Source organism: Curcuma longa, chromosome 12 (assembly GCF_044706935.1).
Source record: "Curcuma longa cultivar G26 ecotype Majalengka, Jawa Barat chromosome 12, ITB_CL_G26_1.1, whole genome shotgun sequence".
In the NCBI taxonomy this organism is placed as follows: Eukaryota; Viridiplantae; Streptophyta; class Magnoliopsida; order Zingiberales; family Zingiberaceae; genus Curcuma; species Curcuma longa.
In genome coordinates, this window is record NC_133872.1 from 1,153,855 (window position 1) to 1,174,637 (window position 20,783).

Genomic DNA, 20,783 nt, shown 5'->3' on the forward strand with positions numbered 1-20,783 from the left:
TTTTATGTATAAGATTTTGTGAGATTTAATATCTTTGTACTGATAATAAATTCGAAACTTATCTATGTGATATATAATTTAATAAAATATTTTAAAGATAAAAAATACCACGGTTAGGTTAAAGAAAAGTATGTTATAGTTATTAGTTTATAAATTGTTGGCATTGACATTAATTACATTGATTGTGACTTTGACGGTTCTGACGGCAGACAGAATGTTTTAGGATTTTAGGATATTCTATTATGAGAATTATGAAAGATAAATTATGCGTTTAAATAAATGGTGATTGATGTGATGGTAGAAAAAATATTTTTTATAGATTGTGAAATTAAATGAATGATGATTGAAAGAATAATAATATAATTTATGTAGAAAAAATGTATTTTTAATAATTGATAATGAAATTATTATATAAAGTTTTCAAAATAGGAAGACTTTAAAATGAATAATTATAAAGTAATTATTTTATGATATTTTAAATTTATATTTTTTATTTTATTAATTATATTATATTAATATCTACACTTAAAAATAATTTTATAAAAGTATGATCTTTTATATTTGTCAACGTGAATTTTGTTGCTGCACTAGACGCTTCAATAGAATCCTAATAGCATTGGCTAGCAAACAGAAAGCATAAAATAAAATCTGTGGCATTGAACTGTGACTAACATTAATAGATTATATAAAGGTGAATTTCAAATAGAAAAAAATGTACAGGTTCCTTTAGAGATGCTAAATAAAAATAAAATAAATGTAAATTAATTTAAACTATCGTTGAGTCAATGGCCATATTTTGGTCTGAGGAACTCTAAAGGAAGCATTCACAGAAAACTTACAAAAGAGCATTATTAAGTCTTATTCTAACAAACCCACTTAACTAGACTTTTTTTTTTTGACTGTTTTGAAAGGATTAAACTCCTCTCAAGTTTTTTCCCTTTAACCTTTTCATACTTAACAAAAAAAAAATGGGTTGTGCTTTCTATTTTTTTCTCCATTTATTTTTTAATTCCTAGCTTTTTAGCCCTAGGGAACAGGGCCAGACCATAATGATCTGCGACTTCTTCAGAGAATAAAATCTCCACTTGAGAAGTGCAATAAAAGTTGTCATAACCCTTGTCTTCGATAAATAAATAAATCTATTACACAATTAGCATAAATAAAATTATCAGAGTCATGCAATATATTTTTTAACTAATAAAATTCATATATCTCTCAAAATATAATATTATTCATTTCGAATCTAAATCTTCTTAAACTTATTTTTGACTTATATAAAAATCTCATTCAAATAAAGATATCTTTCTATCTTATTTATCCTCCTCTTTAGATGAGAGATCATTATATTTTAATCTAAATCACTCTTTTCCACTATGATGAGATAGGACACATACATGTATTACCTAAGCATCACTTGATTAAAGAGTTTATCATTTTCTCTCCTTGACTCCATGAGCATTTAGGAGTTGAGGGATTGATCTATTTTTTCTCCAACTCTACTAGTACATAAGAGTTATCAAATTGAGTTTGTCATTATCTCCTTGACTCCACAGGTACTTAGGAATCGAGGGATCGAACTATTTCTCTCCTAACTCAACATAGTCGTGAATCAAGTTATTCTCTCTATTTTTTTTGACTCGGACATAATCATAGATCGAGTACTAACTCCCTTGATCTCGAATCAGGACGTCCATCAGCATATCTCTCCCGACTAGAACATGACTGACTAGAACATAATCATGGATCACATTTATTTCCCTTGATCTCGAACTAAGATGTTCATCAATATCAACTCTAACTCCCTTGATCTTGGATCAAGATGCCCATCAGCATATTTCTTCTGAATTAGATATAGTCGCGGATCGAGTACTAACTCCCTTGCTCTCGGATCAAGATACCCATCGACATATCTCTCTTAATTCGAATATAGTTGTGAATCAAGTCTATTTCTCTTGGTCATGGACCAAGGTGTACATCAACATCGACTCTAACTCCCTTGATCTTAGATTAAGGCATCCATCGATATTCTCTCTTGACTCGGACATAATTGCAGACCAAACACTAACTCCCTTGGTCTCGGATCAAGGCGTCCATCGACATATTCCTCCTGACTCTGATAAAATCATGAATCGGACACTAACTCCCTTAATCTCTGATCAAGATGTCCATTGATAACTATCATTTTGATATGAGATTTTAACCCTTCTACTTAGTGTTTTTATCCTTTTTTTGGCTTTAATTTGTATGCATGAGTTGATCTATAAGATGTATTCATTTAGATTTTAATGTGTATTTGTTCATATTTATGGTATAATTTTTAAATATTTGAAGGTGATTTTCATAAGTGATCAGGGGCGATGGACTCGAATTAGATCGATCCAAATCAAGTTCAAAACTAAGATTAAATGAAGAGATCCAACTTAAAACAATCTAGATGGTTCATCCAAGATAGGAAGTGATTTGAACCATCCATTAAAGATCTGACTTATCTAAGTCAAGGAAAAATAGATTCTAGCCGCTAATCAAGACAAGACTTGACGAAGAGGCTGTGTCATGATCAATTACAAGATCTAGCTGCTTAAAAGATAACATTCAGTCACAAGAGATCCACACATTTAAATTGCAAATCTTAAATAAAACGACGCATCTAATAATAACGGGGAACAATGTAAATACGACATCCAGCGGTGCAATTCCTCAGTGACTGAATTAAATTCACGACGATCACCGCTTCCTCGCCTGCATCAAGCTGACGACCAGCCTATCGAGATCGGCGGTGGAGGAGCCACCAGGGCCGACAGCATCCCTCGCCTTCTCCTTCCACTCGGCTGCCCTGCGCTTCAATTCCTCATCCTCCATTACGGTTCGCACGCAGCGCTCCACCTCCTCCTGCTTCACGTCACCGGAGATCTCCACGCCTATACGCCAGGTGGCGCATAAATACCGGCAGTTGGTCTGTTGCTCGGCGAAAAAGGGCCAGCATACGATGGGCCTGCCTTCGACCACGCTCTCTAGCGTCGAGTTCCACCCGCAATGCGATAGGAACGCCGCCGTCGCCGGGTGAGCCAAAACCCTCTGCTGGTCGCACCACCCCACCACCGCGCCCCGATCCCCCGCTTTCGCCGCCATCTCCTTCACTATCGCCGCAGCATCGCCATCCCGCAACAGATCCGGCCGCACAGCCCACAGGAACCGGTGCCCGCTTCGCGCAAGGCCCCACGCGAACTCTTTCAGCTGCGACGCCGTGACCACCGTGATGCTGCCGAAGTTTACGAGGAGGACGGAGGCGTCGGGCTGGGCGTCCAGCCACCGGAGGCAATCCGCGTCCTCCTTCCAGAGGGAGGAGGAGATGGAGGAGGAGGGGAGCGGGCCGATGGCGTAGAGGTCGGGGTACTTGGAACGGATCGCAGCGAGCGCTGGACCCTCAAGAGCGGCGAATGTGTTGAAGATCAAGCCTGCGCATCGAGGCGCGTCGACGGTGGCGCGGCGGACAAGAAGATTGAGCATGACGTCGTCAGGGTCAGTGGTGCGGACGAAGGTGGGGAAATCTCGCAGGCGGAGGTTCTCCAGGCCGGGGATCCAGTCAACGGGCGTGTCCAGATACCCGTTGGTCAAGAAGCTTTCGTCTGCTAGCTCGTAAATAATTGCAAAATAAATTCTCTTAATTGTCTTTGTTTTCTTTTTTTTTCCAGTCTATTTCTTTAATTCGATTGATTTTTGTACCTTTGAGAGGCGTGTAGCCTCTGCCGACAAGGTCCGGATAGTGAAGGTAGCTCCAGCCTCCACAGGCGCTGGTCGTGAAGAAGAAGAACACAGGCACGCCGAAGTCCTCGTCGACGGTGAACCCCATCCCTCCGTCGGAGACGATGCTTGTCACCGGCGGCACATCAGGCGCGCGGCCGAGGCGGGCCATGAGGTCCCTGAAGGGGGCGAGGCACGTGGAGCGCACGGACAAAGCCGTCTCCGGTACGCTCCGCGACACGTCCTGCTTGTCCGGAGGCGGCGGAGGGAGGCCGTCGGGGATGGTCTCGACGCAGAAGGACGGGCCGGCGGCAGCGGGCCAGTCGTGGCCCCGCGACCGGGCCAGGCGGCGGGCGCTGTACTCGGTGAGGACGAAAGTGACGTGGAAGCCGCGAGCGAGGAGGAGGGTGGCCAGGCGCAGGAACGGGGTGATGTGGCCCTGCGCCGGAATAGGGACCAGCACGGCGTGGGGTTGGGGTTCGGCCGCAGTCAATGAAGCCATGGATTTTTAGATTCCTCTCGCTATTGCCGCTCTGGTCTAGTGTGGTTCGGCAGTCAATATATCACATGTGAAGAATACGTGGACGGCACGTTCTTGACCTAATCGCACTGCTTTATAATTAAAACAAAAAATTAGACCATATTAAAAAAAATGATATGTAACGTAAAAAAATTTAATATAAAATTAACATGACACACTGAATTGTGTATACTACGGGATCTATAGATATGCAGTTGAATGTGTTATGTTAATTTTATGTTGGACTTTTTCATGTTACATTGCTCAGAAAGAGAACTCTGATTCATTTAGATACTAAGAAATATTCGACCTATATTTGCCTAGATGAATTTTGTTGCTGCACTTGACGCTTCAATCCTAATAGCATTGGCTAGCAAACAGAAAGCATAAAATACATTCTGTGGCATTGAACAGTGACTAACATTAATAGATTATATAAAAGTGAATTTCAAATAGAAAAAATGTATAGGTTCCTTTAGAGATGCTAATAAAAAAATATCAAATGTAAATTAATTTAAACCATCGTTGAGTCAATGGCCATATTTTGGTCTGAGGAACTAAAGAGCTTTATTAAGTCTTATTCTAACAAACCCACTTAACTAGACTTTTTTTTTTTTTTTTGACTGTTTTGAAAGGATTAAACTCCTCTCAAGTCTTTTCCCTTTAACCTTTTCATGCTTTAACAAGTTTAAAAAAAAGGGTTATGCTTTCTGTTATTTTTTGCCCGTTTATTTTTTAATTCCTAGCTTTTAGCCCTAGGGAACGGGGCCAGGCCAACATGATCTGCGACTCTTCAGACAATAAAATCTCCACTCGAGAAGTGCGACAAAAGCCGCCATGATCCTTGTCTTCAATAAATAAATAAATCCATTACACAATTAGCATGATAAAATATAAATAGAATTTAGTCAGCGGTATATTTTTGTTGATTAATATATTTTTTATATCTCCCATGTTATAATATTATTCATTTTGAATCTAAATCTTTGTGAATTTATTTTTAAATTTTATATCATTTCAATAAATGTATCTTTGTATCTATCTATTATTCTTCCTATAAAGAAGGATTATCATATTTTAATCTAGATTAGCTCTTTTCTATTGCAGTTGGACGCACGCTTTATGTATGCTACTCTAGAGCACCACTTGTTTGGAAAGCTTATTATTTTCTCTCTCCGACTCCATAGACATTTGAAAGTTGAGGGATTGATCTAATTTTCTCTCCAGCTCCATTAATATTCAAGAGTCGTGAGATCGAAGTTTGTCATTCTCTCCTCGACTCTCAAGTATCCGCGGAGTCAAGGGATCGAGCTATTTCTTTCCCAACTCAGATATAGTCACGGATTGAGATATTCTTTCTCGACTCGGACATAATCACGGATCGAACACTAACTCCCTTAATCTCGAATCAAGACGTCCATCAGTATATCTTTCCCGACTCGGACATAGTCGCGGATAGAGTTTATTTCCCTTGGTCTTAGACCAAAGTGTCCATCAGCATAGACTCTAACTCCCTTGATCTTGGATCAAGGTGTCCATCAGCATATTTCTCCCGACTTGGACATAGTTTCGGATGGAACATTAACTTCCTTGATCTCGGATCAAGGCATCCATCGACATATTTCTCCTGGCTCAGATATAGTCACGGATCGAGTTTATTTCCCTTGGCCTTGAACTAAGGCATCCATCAACATCGACTCTAACTTCCTTGATCTTAGACCAAGTCGAAGCACTAAGTGAAGTCTGGGCTGGTCTGGAGGACCAAGTCGCAACAGAAGTCTGGGCTGGTCTGGGTGACCGAGTCGCAGCAGAAGTCTGAGTTGGTTAGAGAGAACCGAACCGCAGCACAAATCCTAGGGGCTGAGGACAGAGCCGAGCAAAAGTCAACAAGTCTGGAGAACTTAGTTGGCATAAATTTTCCTGAGTGGAGTGGGTAAGGGCACATTCCCGGAGTGAAATAGGAGGCGTCAGACTAACCTAGGATTTCGATAGAAATCTGAAGTTAGACCCATAAGGTAAGGCTTAGGATTATTTATATATTTGCATGTTTGTCTTGCAGGAACCAGGAGATGGAAGCAAGATGGAGAAAACATAAGTGAAGCAAACAAAGTAAAGTCAAACCAACCAGTCCAGAGGATCCAGTCGACTGGAACTGGAAAAATCAGTCGACTGAAGGGTCAGTCGACTGAACTTGTAAACTCCAGTCGACTAGAAAGTGGATAAACAAGCGGGAAGAAGTTCTATCTGCCACGTCGGCTGGAGTCAACTCAAATCAGTCTGGAGTCGACTCAGGAGTAGTATAAAAGGAGGTGAATGTGCAGAAACAAGAGCATTCAAGCCAAAAAGTTCTCATATTCAATTAGTGGTGCTCCTGAACGCGAACGGGGCTAGACGTTTGCAACCAGGGAAGATCTAGGAAGAGTGTGCGGTGCTCAGGACTTCCGGATCGGCAAAAAGTGTTTACTTTTCAATTTACTTGTCTTTACTTTCTGAATTGTATTGTTTATTTTATTTACGAACTGTAAGACGAGTTTCTTCGCCTCCGAACATCGTTCGGAAAGGAGACCACTAGTGGACGAGCGCCTCCCGTACATACGCCTTGGATGTACTAACCCTGGGAGGTTAGGAACCAAGTAAATCCGCGTGTCCTTGCATTTATTTTTAATATCCGCTGCTTAGTATTTTGATAGAAAAACGAACGAATTCGAAAAGCGACGACACACTATTCACCCCCTCTAGCGTGTCACATCGATCCTACAACTATTTCTTTCAAAAAACAAGGAAAGTATCCCAGAAGACATAGACAACAAGAGCATGTATATCGGAATATACTATAAACGATAGTATGTATTTCGGAATAAACCTAAAATGAATGCTTATGTTTTGGAAATTGGACATATTAAAAACTTTATAAAAGACTTTCTCTATCCAGAGACACATGTATGCACACACAAAATTATAATTTCCCTAAGCCCTTAATCTTCTTCCTCTCGCAAAACCCTAATTTGAATGTCGAAGTGCCTTGTCGAAATTCATTCCCGATGCTGTTCTAATTCTTTGTTGGAGTATTTTTAGGTCTCTACACCACTTCCGATGACTATCTCTGAGGAACGTGGACGTCAACCATTCGTTGATTGGTGGCTTGATCATCTACGATATTGGACCAGAACTGTATGATATTGTCTACTTTGGACCTAAATCTTCATGAATTTATTTTTAAACTCTACCAAAAAAGTCTTATTCCAATGAAGATATTTTTTCATAATTCATGATCCTTTTCATATATTTCTAATGTGTAACTATGATTGCAATCCCAATAATTTTAGTATGAAAGGAAATTCTATACTATCATGTAAAACACGTATCACTTGGTCTCTTACAAGTTTAGATATTAAACACATCTTTTTATCAATAAACACATGCATGACAAAAACACAAGCTTACTAAGTTTGAATCTCTCAAAGAAACGATCGATAAAAGGTCAAGAAAGAAAGGTTACAACTATACACTTACAGCCATTATAGAGGTGGATATTCATCTCTCATGAAATAAGTGCAATTTAGAAGACGTAAGGTTGTCAGTCTGAGTTAGGGGGTGTTTGGTTTAAGGTTGCCCAAATGTAAATGTTTCGTTGAGTTCTCAAAATTGGTGCAATGGACAGATGATGGGTGTTTGGGTTTAGATGGTGAATGTACATATGGGGTTGGGGTAATCGAAAATTGGGGGTTGACAAAAAGGACCTATGGAGGTCCTTTTTGCCAACCTGAAAGTTCAAATTACACATCTACCCTTGTGAAAAATATATAAGGATTTTTTAATTTTTTTAGTAAGGGTAAATAAGTAAATGGACATCCAAAATACAACTCAACCTCATATTCACCAAACACTCCATTTACATTTACATTTTCTCAACTTTTTCTCAACCCCAACTATACATTTACATATTTTCAACCCTAACTTTCCGTTGAAAAAATACAACTTAAAACCAAACACCTCTTTAGTATTCCCCATCATAATTGGTTCCTTTTTTACAGTATTACCGTGATCTGTTCTTGTATCTCTGTGATTCAGATCCACTAATCACATAGTTTAATTTAATCCAAGTGAATTGTTGACGAGGAAAGAAACCAAACGCCAGAAGGTTGCAAATAAACAAAAGAGATATAGAAGAAAAATAAATAAAGAAGTATCAGGAGGACAAGGAAAGAAGCATTAAGAAAACAGCACTAAAATATTAACTTTGGAAGGACATTTGGCAGCAAGAGGTACTCATATTAGGATATTAACTGCTTAAGATAACATTCAGTCACAAGAGATCCTCACATTTTAAACACAAATTTGGTAACAACTATCCAAAATTAAATTGAGAAATTATTGCAGAAAATGAATGATAAAATCTTCAAATTAACTATTAAAAATTAGGAGGCACTTACCAAATTCACCACTCATCCTCCGGATCAAGTTTGTCCTCAAGGGAAGCTCAAAACTCTGAAGGCGTCTCTTTGGAGTCCAAGGCTTCCTCTGACCACCCAGAAGTCTCTGAACACCTAATTGTGAAACTTGGTCTTGTTGGAAGTGATGATGATCCTAGGCAGACCAAACCAAGTGACAATTGGGCTCTATATTAAGTACCTGATTTGCTCGGTGATCTACTTGTCGATGGGTTCATCCTGGACCCATTCGAGGAAGTAGTCTACCATGATGAATCAAGAGTTGTTTTTGTCCATCTACCTTTGGAAACGATCCAACTAGGTGGATCTCCAATTCCTCAAGTAGCTAAGTTGTATAAACTAACTTGAGTTGATCAGTTCAAGACACCCAAGTTTTTCTTTTTGCATGCTGGGATTAGCCCATAAGTGCTTGGGCAGTGCTGCTGAGCACAGCCTAAGGCATGCCATGCCCAATTCAATTGCTACCTCTGTTTTACTGTCCAAATGAAATTATCACGTCTACCTTGCTGTGTCATAGAGCCAATGTAATAGGATGTTACCATTTTAAACTGCATCAAAGTGGTTGCATGTTACATCAAGGTAGAGTGCATATGGCTCAAAGGGATAGGATCCCACACAAATGTTAGAAAACGATATGCATCCTCAAATTAATTAAATGGATAATTTAAGATCAATCCATTTCCAATACCGAAGAATCATCTAATCAAATATCTGCCCAGAAACTGCAATTGAGATTAACACAATGTATTTGGCATCAAAGGGACTTTTTTAGTTTTCTGGGAAATGTGATTTCAGGTATCCAGAAACAGGTCGCAGAACACAAAAAAGAAGACCTAATCAATAATTTCACATGCATTCCATGTCAGATCAGTTTGTAAGCCTAGTCACATTTGTGATCCCATCAGTTGAGCTACATCCAACTATTAAGCTGCCGTGCAATAATGATAGACAAGTACAAAATGCTACTTATTAAGATATGCACTGGCATCTAAACTCTTCAGTATCAAGGTTGTTATTGCAGCAAATTTTCGTCAGTGGTAAAGGTTAAACTAAAAAACTATAGAATATAAAACATCTACTTTAGTTGGAATAATGTTGATACAATATATATATATATATATATATATAGATGGATGAAAATAAAGGATTTAATGGATTCATCTAACCCTTAGTCATGTTCTTAAATACATTCTAACTTCAGCGGTTGCATCATTAATGCAAATTTTCTTATAATGTTTTTTCATCTGCTAACCAATGGAAGTTGCTAGAAAAGAAAAATACTAGTAAAGCGTTATGCCTGCATGATTTGGACATTAAACTACCAATATTTAACTGTCCAGTTTCAGAAAACTTAGAGAATCCCAAGTAGAGAAAATTTTTGCCTACAACCATGGATATATATAGGCATCTGATAATAAGGGTAATGCGAAACTATAGTTTGAAATGCTCTACATGCTTATCCATAATGTTTACATTGATAAGAACTCATTTTCTTTTGAGTTGTTTTCAATCACTTCCTTTAGCCATCTTGTATAATGACAACAAAAATATATATGTGATATTTTGTCACAAAACAAATTAGCATTAGTATTTTGACACAACTTATCTTCGATAAATTGCAAAGTTACAAACACAGAGAGACAGAGAGCCTACAGCCATGCATCTAGACCGTACAAGCAGACAACAATTTACTGACATATAAAGTCAGCAATAAATAACTGAAATCACACTTCCTAAATCTGCTTTAGCTTGGTGTACATGTAAGTACAACCATACATGGTAGAGTATAGGGCAAAAATAAAAAAGACACCTTATTTTCGTTATCATCAAAAGGGTGTTCCATTGTATTTTTCATCCTGAAACTACTTATCGTCATATTTTGCTCTGACTTGGTCAAAATTACTACACAAAAGTACTAGTATATCAAAATATTTGTTTTCCAACTTAAGTTAAAATTGCTTAAACTTGATCAAAATTGCTCCAATTTGATCAAAATTGCTCCAATTTGATCAAAATTGCTTCAACACTGTTTTAGTAGTTATGACCATAATTATTATAACTTGTACCAATTATAGCTATAGTTGCTACAACCTACAACATGGAGCAATTCGACCTAAATTGGTTGCTTTAGCTATAGCTATGGTGGTAGCTGCTATACAATGCCGAAACAAGGGTATCTTTGGGATTAAAAATATGATGGGGGTACCCTTTCAATATTTTTTCAAAATAGAATGCTCTTTTGACAATAACGAAAATACTAAAACACAAAAGTATCTTTTACTAAATTTCTACAACTTAACCTATAAAATACAACAATCTAATAACCTTGGCAATTAGAAATAAGCAACCAGGGTTATTAAACTTTGCTACTGTTTATATACAGGATAGAATCCAAATTTTTAAAACAAAATAAAATAGGCTCCAAGTTCCAACAAGGTTACCCAGAACCATTCCGGCCACGAGTTTCCTAAGCAAGTTTTTGGTTCCATACCTACAGTGTAGGTTCTGGTTCCCAAACTCGGAACCTCACAAAGGTTCTGTTCTACTAGGAACCAAAACTATTCCACATATGCCAAACCCTGTTCTTATTTCTATATATAAAGTTCCAAGCACAGCCTTTCGTACACAAATTTAGCACAGAACCATGCATCCTCGACCTTCTACTAAAACTGAGAGATTAAATCTATCAGACAGGGCTACTGCATCCAAAGTGCTTGCACCTTCAAGAAGCCCTTATTCTCGACTACATTTGTTTTCACGTGCCATCTTTTCAATTTCAACCAACTGAGGGATATTGAATGCTAGGAAGATCACTGTGTCAAAACCAGAGCCACGGCTTTCCATGATTAATTGAGTTAAAACAGCTCTCAATTTGTCAAAAGAATAAATTAATAATGACTGACTAGCAAATACCAAGCCTTTTCAAGCAGTTCTTCTATCTTCAAGTAAACTTAATGCTACAGGCAAAGAGATTTATAGATTTAGCCAACAGTCAGGCCTCCACAGCTAGCTATACACAAGGAGAAACTAAATCTGCCAAAGGAGTCATCTTTGTTTGGGATATGTGCACCAGAAAGAAGACTGCATTCTCTTCTATATATTAATTATCTCATTCAAGTGTGAGGAAGACCATTGTGGCAAGAAGGTGTCATTTAACTGATCAAGAAGCAAGCAATTTGTTTGATAAGTAGTCACCAATAGACACAGACCCTTAAACTATATGTGTTATTTGAATAAGCTCAGAGTTGCAAGCACAAAGATGCAGATTGATTATCCAACCATGCATCTATGAATATCAAGGTGGTGCCAAATCTGTCAAACAGGTCTACTCCATCTAGTAATATTTACATTAACGTGAAGTACTCAATGTAAGCGTCAGATTCATATATTAATTGTGTAAGGAAGATCAAGCTTTCCATCGTCAAATTGAACATTCACTAATCCTTGCAGCACAAAAACTTTACCGTCGGCTTGATCTCCGTTGAAAAGACGCGCTCAGGCCGGTTCACGAACTTGCAATTAGGGCAAGACAAGGCCGCCTTGCTCATCATCACCAGCATGTGACAGCGAGCGCAGGCCGCCGCCACCATCTCCTCGGCATCGGAGACCGGTGAGACCCGCGACAAGGGACCGCCTTTGAAGTCGCGCGGAGATTTGGGGCGCGCGTGGTCCGTCTTGGCCTTCTCCTGTTGCCGCGTCGATGCTCTAATCGGCGGCGGCTCGGGGCTGGCGAGGTTGAGCTCGAGGTCGAGACTCAAAGGCGAGCCCAGCGGTGGATCTAAGCTCAGCCGGGGGTCCGTCGACGTCCTCCGGTGAGTCTTCGTGTTGTAGAAGTGGATTTGGCCGGACTGCAAAATTAACTCGACGATCCATAATTAATAACACATCTAACTGTTCTTCTCTGTGAATATTTGAATTTAAAATAAACATAAAAAAGATCAAAACTTTTTAAGAAATAGCAAAATTATCACCACCTCGATATCGAGACACCGTTGCCAATCCATCGGCAACGGAGCGTCAAGATTAAGCTCGATCTCATCTTTCTTCTCTTCCCTTCTGTTCGCTTTTATATCCTTGGCGGGCAATTCTCCATTCTCTTCTTCCTCCTCTTCTTCTTCTTCTTCATCATCATTCCTCTTCTTCCTCTTCTTCGATAAGAAATTCTCGACTTTAGGACGCGGCCTTTTCTTCTCCTCAAGAGGAAGGGCTGCTTGCAAGGACACCATGATCGAGTCAATTCTCAAACACCAAACTCTCTCTTTTTCTTATGTGATCTGTGGGGACTTAAGATTGGCTTATATAGGGAATGGAATGGATTGGATTGGATTGGTCATTAATTGTAAGGGAACATAACTGCAAGCACGGATCTAATGCACCATACTGTAAGAAGAACACATATATATTTAAAACAACTTCTTTCTAAATTCATTTGGATTAATACTCAAATCCAATTTGAATATCAAGTTTGGTTGTTTGTTTGCAAGATGATAATTGCGAACACAATAATCAACTTTTAAGAAATAAATAACATCTTCATGCGTTGATGGTTGGTGTGGATTGAAGAGGTTATAAATGAGCGGAGCGGAGGTAATAGCTGAAGAGGAAGAAGCAACGTAGTAAATGCACTCTGCTTTATTAACTCCGTCTTCCTCATTGGGTTCACCAAATTTAAAGCACATCCACACTCACTTTTAAACCACAATTTTAATCGATATGATCTCGCTCTTCCTGTTCGTTAAGCAGCTCACAGTTCCGATGATGTCATCTTGATCGAGCTCACAGTTCCGATGGGATGTTTCATATCCAAACTGTTCGAGAGTAAGCATTTGGACTATTTGATCAAATTCATGTAGATATATACATGGAATCTTATGTTTCAGACAGAGAAGCCGATGGAAGTGGTATAGAGTTTATTTTGGAAGGGGGAGAAATTTTTATGGTATTCAGCAGAATCGGAGCATATCGAGGAGTTTGATCCTTAAAGAGAGGGAAAAGGCCCAGGCCCTCGTTCATAAATTGGAGTCGCACCTGCCACCATTTACTCCCCTCTTTCAATTGTCTTGAATGCTGGTTCTTGGCTCTCATAACCACAGGGCCATCAATCTGCCACCAGTTCCTGTTAAATGCCATCTCCTACCTCTTCTGCTCTTTGGGCGTGCAATTAAACGATTTAATTAACATACAACAATAAGCCACATCGCAGAATTAATGCAAGAAAAATGAATTTGTGAGAGGAGCTCAATCTCATCCACTGTCGACGCTAGCTGGAGACTGTGACCTGAGTAGAGAGATTTTCAGTAAGCCATATCATGCGAGACGTGTGTCGAAGAACACTGGTTTGATGAGCAGGTTCAAGTCGCTCGTGCATTTAAGGTGATATTCATTGTCGTCCTAACTAATTTGGTGGGAATTAAATCTCGAACGAATTAGCAGTAAGAAGTTGATTAAGTAAGTTGGCATCTAAATTCACGAGAACTCGATGTTGATGAATACACCATATCTACCTTCGATTTCATTGTTAGAGATAGATATCTATTAAAGTGTTTCAAAGCTAAAGATGAGACAAATTTATAAGTTTTACAACACAATTTGCATGCATTTTGCAAAGGCCACTTACTTTTTTTAATGTTTACTTGGGAAAACAAGACAATACAGCTGAAAAGGGAGATTCTTGAATCAGTTTGAAAGGGACCAAAAAAAAGGTGACAAAAAGAAAGATACTTGTTCGGATTTTGTACCATGTTCAACTTCCTTTTTTGATTGATATTTTGGTTTTCATTCAAAACCTTAAATGAAGGAGTCAGTGCCCCTTGATTCCTCTGAAATTTAGATATTAAGCAATCTGTACCTTGTTATTCAAGATCACATGTTTAGAAGTACTTGCTTTTCACCAAGAACAGTGGTCAATTACGTTAAGAAAGTAGTACGACATTACACTCTAATGTGGAAGGAAACTGGAACCAATACAATGGCTACCATCTATGCCTTTTTTGTTTATCATGTTCTATGAATAGAAAAAAAATGTTTAGAAGTACTTTCTTTAATCGTTGATTCACGTTAGTTCATAAATCGAATCGATTTACTAAATCCATACTTTTCATATTAATTGAAATATGATAAGTTTCAGTTTTTAAATAAATTGAATCAAAATTAAACAAGTTGAATTAAACCACCTGCTCAAATTAGACCAGAGTGCGGGAAATAAAGTGACCTTAGAAAATATCAACTACAAAAAATTGGATTGCCAACTCTGTATCATTTACTTGATCGAAACGTATATATTTTGGCTTTGAAACAAAAATTTAAGTCCACAAAACAAGATTAAAAAAAAAAAGTTACAAGATCAATGAATTCATTTTCAAATCAATTGATAGGATGTGAAATTTCAAAATGCTAACAACATTAATTTCTAATAAAGACATAATCTAACAAGAGCAAAATAAATGATAGTCGGAATCACTCGGAGCGCAGCCTACTGAGACTCTTCCCACTTCCTCCTCATACGCCAGGAAGCCACACTAAAGCAACCTGAGTAACACAAATGAGCATCGATCAGATATCATAGCAACCACGAGGATGTATTTAGCCATTTACGATGTAATTAGAGAGGGGTATAATGGAACCTCGTATTACAGATTCACATTCTGATACTGAAGTAATCTGGGTCAAAGTGATGCAGTCTCACGTAACCATCTTCACCTCCGCTCGAGAAACTAGACAGAATAGAATCAAACAAGATTGACATGAGCAACTAATAATCCAAACCAGCGTCTGGAATTTTGGAAAACAATCAGACCAGGAACCGTCATTTGATGGCACACATGGAAAAAAAGAGAATAAAATGGGTTTAGGGTAATGTTTTCATATGGTAGATACGATCAAAAATATCTCAGGTATTCTCAAGTCTCAGCAAAATATGTTATTCAAAATCCATTGTGCTAGGGTAGTTGTTTCATTTCATGAAGGAACCAGCTGTCCAACATTACAAGGTCTCGGAAGGAGTATATGTCTTGGTTCAGAAGTTGGACATGACAATTATGCTGAAATTGATAACGTTAGCAAAACCAAAGGATCAGCAACAGTTATTTCAACAAATAAGATAAAAAGGAGGATTGCCATCATCTACAATGTCTTAAGAAAGGAAGGGATGGAATGAGGGAGGTAAATGAAAGGTCTGATTGCACTCCCACACATAAGAATCACTTCACAAGCTCTAAGAAACAAAAATGAAAAGGCTCAACAGGCTAATAATCTTCAAGATAAAAGGCAAATAAAATTAACAACTGGAAGCCAAGAAGAAAATATATTAAGTGCAAATATGTGGATATGACAAACACACATCTAACACTCCAGACAAGGATAATTGCAGATAGAATAAACAAATTAATAAAACACGATACATCAACTTAAATAACCTAAATCTACTATACGAACATGCAGGGGGAAGAATTAGATTTGGATTAGATAGTAGTGTTTTTTATTAAACAGTTAGCATAGTTGAAATTTAGCATGTTTACAAAACATAAGCAGTGAAACAAACCTTCTCCCATCAGGGTTGAAAGCCAGAGCATTTATTGGTCCAAAGTGTCCTTTCACGCCACCAATTTCTTCTTGAAGATTCTATTAGTTAAAAGAATTGATTAATAAAGATTTAGTTAAATTAAAAACATAATATAATTTATAATAAAGAACATAGCATTCGGAAGACTAATAAAAAAGTTCACCTTGTGAAAGAATTTGGCCTCAAATTTTCCTGCACGGCGATCAGTGGTAGTGACATGTACTGCTTCTTGGCCTCCTCCAATAACCACCTAAATAAAACCAATAGAATAAGCTAAACATCAGGAATTCAAGATCTGCAACACTATAACGAGTGCCAACAACTAACTGTGAGAAAAAGTTATATAAATATCAGATTTACAAGGGTAGGCATACAATATTTACTAAGTACACTGTTGTTTACTTTCAAACTTTAAATAATTTCCAACACATGAAATTCCCATTTAAATAACAATGTCACATTTTCAATTCAGGAAACTGGATCAAAACATGAAGTCAGATAATGTAGCCAAGTTTCCACTGTCCAACATTAGCATACAAAAAACAGCGTGTCAATCTCAAACATAATGAGAGAAGGTAGCTGTTAAGTGATTACAAAGTTTTGAATTCAAGGTTCAAATTACAATATAGCTATATTGCAGGTTTCAAGATGCACATTGAAGCTACAACAGCTCATTTAATGTAGCTCTGTCATAAGGTATTGCTTCGTAGGTGAAAAGAAAATGTTAAGGCAAAGAGGGGGAAAGCCTTTAAAAAAAAAAAGCAAATCCACCAAAACAAAGGAAAATATCTTTGTTTATGTAAAGTAGATACTTTTATTCCACATTTCTTGCATGCTTAGTTGCTTTCATCTAATGGAAATTGACAAAGCAGAATCAATCAAATGAGAAGGCAAACTAGCAAAAAACATTTTGTAGCAAATAGTTGCTTACATGATCAAGAAGTGGAGATATTGCACAAGCATTCACTGGGCGTTCAGTCACATAAGTCTTGAGAAGAGTCAAAGTTCTTGCATCCCACAGCTAAACCAAAGGAATTGGAAAAATGAAATTTATTAAGAAAGTAAACAAAAAAGTGAAGTGTAAGATAAAAAAAAAACTCAAGATAAATGTCGTTGTCACCTTGGCAGACTTATCTGATGAACCTGTTAGGAAATGAGAGCCATCTGCAGATTTTGATAGGGAGGTAATCGTTTTCTGATGACCAATTTCTTTGTCTACCTCCTTCAGCAGTTTGCCAGTCTGAAGAGTTCACACAAAAATACCACAATGAATATACATGTTGCCCAATGACAACAAGAATGAAATTGGCATTGTGCTGTGATGAAGAGTTGGGCAACGTCTTGACTAATTAAAAAATAAAATCAAATAAGTCTGAAATTTTATACATCTTAGATTTTGTACTGCTATTCCTTGAAACCGATTTGATTTCCTTGGCTCATCAAGAATAAAATGATAATTAAATTAGAAATGATAACAGTGCCTTATAATTATATGTTGCCAAACGGCATGAAATTTCCTTGAAAGATAAGAGCCACCACAAAACATGGCAAAACATGAAAAGTAGATCATGTGAAAGAATGATATATTAGGAAGCGGTACAATAATTGTAGGGGGACTAATATGGTCAGATGAAAAAAAAACCATACTTAGCTAACGTCGCATCACTAAACAGCAAATTTACAGATTAGAAGATAGAAACATCCATCAAGTCTTTGGTAAATAATTCCAAGAAAATGAATAATTTTGTTATATATATAATACATGAATGTGTATGATACCAGAGGATAGCACGTTAGTTATAGTGAAATTGTGTATCTAACATATGGAAACTATGAAAAAATATAATGAAAAATATAAACAAACCCACCTCAGTATCCCATACACGGATCACTGTATCTTCACCAGCACTAATTATAGTCTTGTTTAGCGGTCCCCACACAGCCCTATTTATACGTCCCACAGGCCCCTTAATGGTGAGGACTGATTCAGTAGTTTCTGCATAAACAAATATCATGAAATTAACTGGCTGTCCTATAACAGTGAAGAAAACGGTGAGAACAGCAAGGTTATACATAGGTGATATGGCTGATCATGGTTCAAGTCAAATCCTGACTTCGTAGGTAAACAAGTCATTGGACTAGAACTGCTAGATTAACTATATTGACTAATCTGACGATAAGCAATCTATAGTGCTAACTATAACAGCATGAGCAAATTTCAGTCATGCATGACAGAAAATTCTTATGGTGAATTTACAAAGTAATGCTGGGTGATGATAATCTTCCCTTTTCATCTTTAGAACATCATATACTAATAGTTCAACAATTATCTTCTACATTCTCGTGGAGCCGACCTCAAGGCCAAGGCAACAAATGTTGAAGAACTTAGATATGTTGTTAAGATAAAAGCTAGCATGTTCAAAGTGTAAACAAAGTATATTTTCAGACAGTTCATACGTTCATTTGGATCCCTGGCAATTCGCTTCACTTGAATGGTGGATGGCAAGCCCATGAATGGATCAGTCGTGACTACAACAAGTTTGTCGCCAACCGAGAAATCCACAGATTTAGCTGGAGAGTCAAAATTAAAAGAATAAAGCTGAACTCCATCCTGCACATTCCATAGCTTCACGGTCTGGTCAGCGCTCGCCGTGATTAAACGCATAGAATCCCCTAGAATCATCGGATTAACAACTATCAGCTCCACGTCCAAGGTAAGAAAAGAAGAAAAATCTGTTAAAATTGGCGTCCCGCCACGACAAACCCCTAACATCCTTCCCGAACAAAGACAATCAACCAAACCTTGTCAACAAAAAAAGCTGCGAAAGAGGAACTCACGGGAGACATCGCAACACCAGACGGCGCCATTGTGCCCACGGTAAGTACCGAGCCTCTCTCCGTTGTCGGCAAACCAAACGTTGGGTGTGTGGTCCTTGGCGCAGGAGAAGAGCAGATCTCCCTCCCGGTTGTATCTCAGAAACGTCAGCGGCCTCTCGTGGCCTTTCATCAAAATCGGCCTCATCTTCTTCTGCTTCTTCTGCTTCTTCTGCTTCTTCTTCTTCTTCTTCTTCGCTTATTCGATCCCCCAAACCCTACTTCTCTGTTACCCGACCCAGAATTGAGCCGGTTACGTAAGCCAAACCCAGCCGTTTCGGACCATACAGTTTGAATTATATGGGCCTTAAACGGGCCGTGCAAAAGGGATTCGACCTTGCCATTAATGCAGCTCGAACACAGTGACAGACAAGCGTATCCGCGTGCGTTTGACCTTTTGGAAGGTCAACTCTTGGCTCGATGACAACACATCAAACCGCGCCATGGCCGCGGCTGGCCTGAAGCTGTCTCCGCCACTACGTGAGCGGGTGTTCCCCTTTTCCAACCCTTCTCCTCCCAATGCCACCGCCTCACTTCCTTCCTCTCGCCCCTCTTCCTCCCTCACTGCACCGCTACTTCCCATGTCGGAGCCGGAGCGGACACCGCCCGCAACCGACGCCCCGCCCGGCCCCGCGCCCCAGCTCGGCACCTTCGTCGTCCAAGTCGCCAAGGAGCAGGTCTACCGCTTCCCCCCGCCGGAGAACGCCTACCTCGTCGAACGCTACTGCAGCCGCACCAAAAACCGCCGCCGCAGCCCCTGCCTCCGCTGCCTCATCTGGATCCTCGCCGCCGCCGCCTTCCTCCTCGCTGCTACTGCCGCCGCCTTGCACTTCGCCTTGCGCCCCGCCTTCGCCGTCCAAAGCCTCTCCGTCCAAAACACCACTGAAACAGAGTACGATCTGACCTTGAGCGTCTGGAACCCCAGTCGCGCGATGGGGTACTCCTACGAGGCCGGCGGGAGCGCGGCGCTCGTCGCCGTCAGCAGCGGAGCCGAGATCGCAGCCGGGGAGACGCCGGGGTTCGACCAGGGGTCCCGGAACACGACGGCGATGCCGCTGGCTCTCCGCGGGTCGAGCGCCTCGCCGCCGAAGGGAGCGGCGGCGCTGGAGTTGACGGCGAAGTTGAGGGCTCGGCCGAAGGTGGGAAAGTTGAAGCTTTGGAGGATGAGGATGGAGGTGACTTGCGGTGTTGTGACGAGTGCGCTGGCCGGAGAAGGTCGCATCTTGTCGCAGCATTGCGGCACCAAGCTCTGGCTGTGATTGACGCGGTAAAATTGCAAGTTCATATTCAAAAGAATTTACGTTTCTTCATTATTTCAATCCTGTTCTCGAGATTACTTTCTATTTTTGCTCATCTTCTTCTTCTCGTGATCTGTTCGAGTTTGAATCTGCTTTAACTAGTGTCATGTTTGATGCGTGTGCTAAGATTGTGAGATAGTAGGAAATCTGCTATCAAAACAAATATTCTCTACAGGAAATCATGTAAAAGTTTTTGCCTTTTTTTTCTTCTAATTATTGAACAATACTGACATCTATGTTTTTTTAAGCTACATAAAATCTTATGTTTTTGTAATAAATTCAATTTTAACTTTACGAATATGAGATTCAAATTTTCCCAATAAAAGGAAAAAAATAAT

General features: G+C 39.1%; 4 protein-coding genes across 4 annotated transcripts; 1 reads left to right on the plus strand and 3 right to left on the minus strand.

The window, feature by feature from the left end:
* Window positions 1-2,619: 2,619 nt before the first annotated feature.
* LOC141843182 (linamarin synthase 2-like) lies at window positions 2,620-4,267 on the minus strand. Its single transcript, XM_074731223.1, has 2 exons — window positions 3,724-4,267; window positions 2,620-3,626 (listed from the first exon to the last, which is right to left on the minus strand). The coding sequence occupies exons 1-2, from the start codon at window positions 4,241-4,243 to the stop codon at window positions 2,725-2,727; spliced, it is 1,422 nt and encodes a 473-aa protein (XP_074587324.1). The 5' UTR covers window positions 4,244-4,267; the 3' UTR covers window positions 2,620-2,724.
* Window positions 4,268-11,962: 7,695 nt separating this feature from the next.
* On the minus strand, window positions 11,963-12,949 carry LOC141843594 (uncharacterized). The gene is made up of 2 exons (XM_074731648.1): window positions 12,687-12,949; window positions 11,963-12,560 (listed from the first exon to the last, which is right to left on the minus strand). Exons 1-2 carry the CDS (start codon window positions 12,936-12,938, stop codon window positions 12,150-12,152), a joined length of 663 nt encoding a protein of 220 aa, XP_074587749.1. The 5' UTR covers window positions 12,939-12,949; the 3' UTR covers window positions 11,963-12,149.
* Window positions 12,950-15,033: 2,084 nt separating this feature from the next.
* Window positions 15,034-19,374, minus strand: LOC141843277 (eukaryotic translation initiation factor 3 subunit I-like). Its single transcript, XM_074731337.1, has 9 exons — window positions 19,112-19,374; window positions 18,731-18,946; window positions 18,142-18,269; window positions 17,394-17,513; window positions 17,205-17,294; window positions 16,437-16,523; window positions 16,253-16,332; window positions 15,336-15,425; window positions 15,034-15,240 (listed from the first exon to the last, which is right to left on the minus strand). The coding sequence occupies exons 1-8, from the start codon at window positions 19,293-19,295 to the stop codon at window positions 15,350-15,352; spliced, it is 981 nt and encodes a 326-aa protein (XP_074587438.1). The 5' UTR covers window positions 19,296-19,374; the 3' UTR covers window positions 15,034-15,240; window positions 15,336-15,349.
* A 302-nt stretch (window positions 19,375-19,676) lies between these two features.
* On the plus strand, window positions 19,677-20,662 carry LOC141843679 (NDR1/HIN1-like protein 13). Its single transcript, XM_074731732.1, has one exon. It carries the CDS (start codon window positions 19,729-19,731, stop codon window positions 20,404-20,406), a length of 678 nt encoding a protein of 225 aa, XP_074587833.1. The 5' UTR covers window positions 19,677-19,728; the 3' UTR covers window positions 20,407-20,662.
* The last annotated feature ends 121 nt before the right edge of the window (window positions 20,663-20,783 follow it).

Coding starts and splice junctions, on each gene's coding strand:
- LOC141843182 (XM_074731223.1), bottom strand. CDS start 4,243: ATGGCTTCATTGACTGCGGCCGAACCCCAACCCCACGCCGTGCTGGTC. Junction 3,627..3,723: donor AGGCTACACGCCTCTCAAAG/GTACAAAAATCA, acceptor ACGAGCTAGCAG/ACGAAAGCTTCTTGACCAAC.
- LOC141843594 (XM_074731648.1), bottom strand. CDS start 12,938: ATGGTGTCCTTGCAAGCAGCCCTTCCTCTTGAGGAGAAGAAAAGGCCG. Junction 12,561..12,686: donor AACGGTGTCTCGATATCGAG/GTGGTGATAATT, acceptor TTAATTTTGCAG/TCCGGCCAAATCCACTTCTA.
- LOC141843277 (XM_074731337.1), bottom strand. CDS start 19,295: ATGAGGCCGATTTTGATGAAAGGCCACGAGAGGCCGCTGACGTTTCTG. Junction 17,295..17,393: donor CATCAGATAAGTCTGCCAAG/GTGACAACGACA, acceptor CCTTTGGTTTAG/CTGTGGGATGCAAGAACTTT. Junction 15,426..16,252: donor TTCAACCCTGATGGGAGAAG/GTTTGTTTCACT, acceptor TATTCTGTCTAG/TTTCTCGAGCGGAGGTGAAG.
- LOC141843679 (XM_074731732.1), top strand. CDS start 19,729: ATGTCGGAGCCGGAGCGGACACCGCCCGCAACCGACGCCCCGCCCGGC.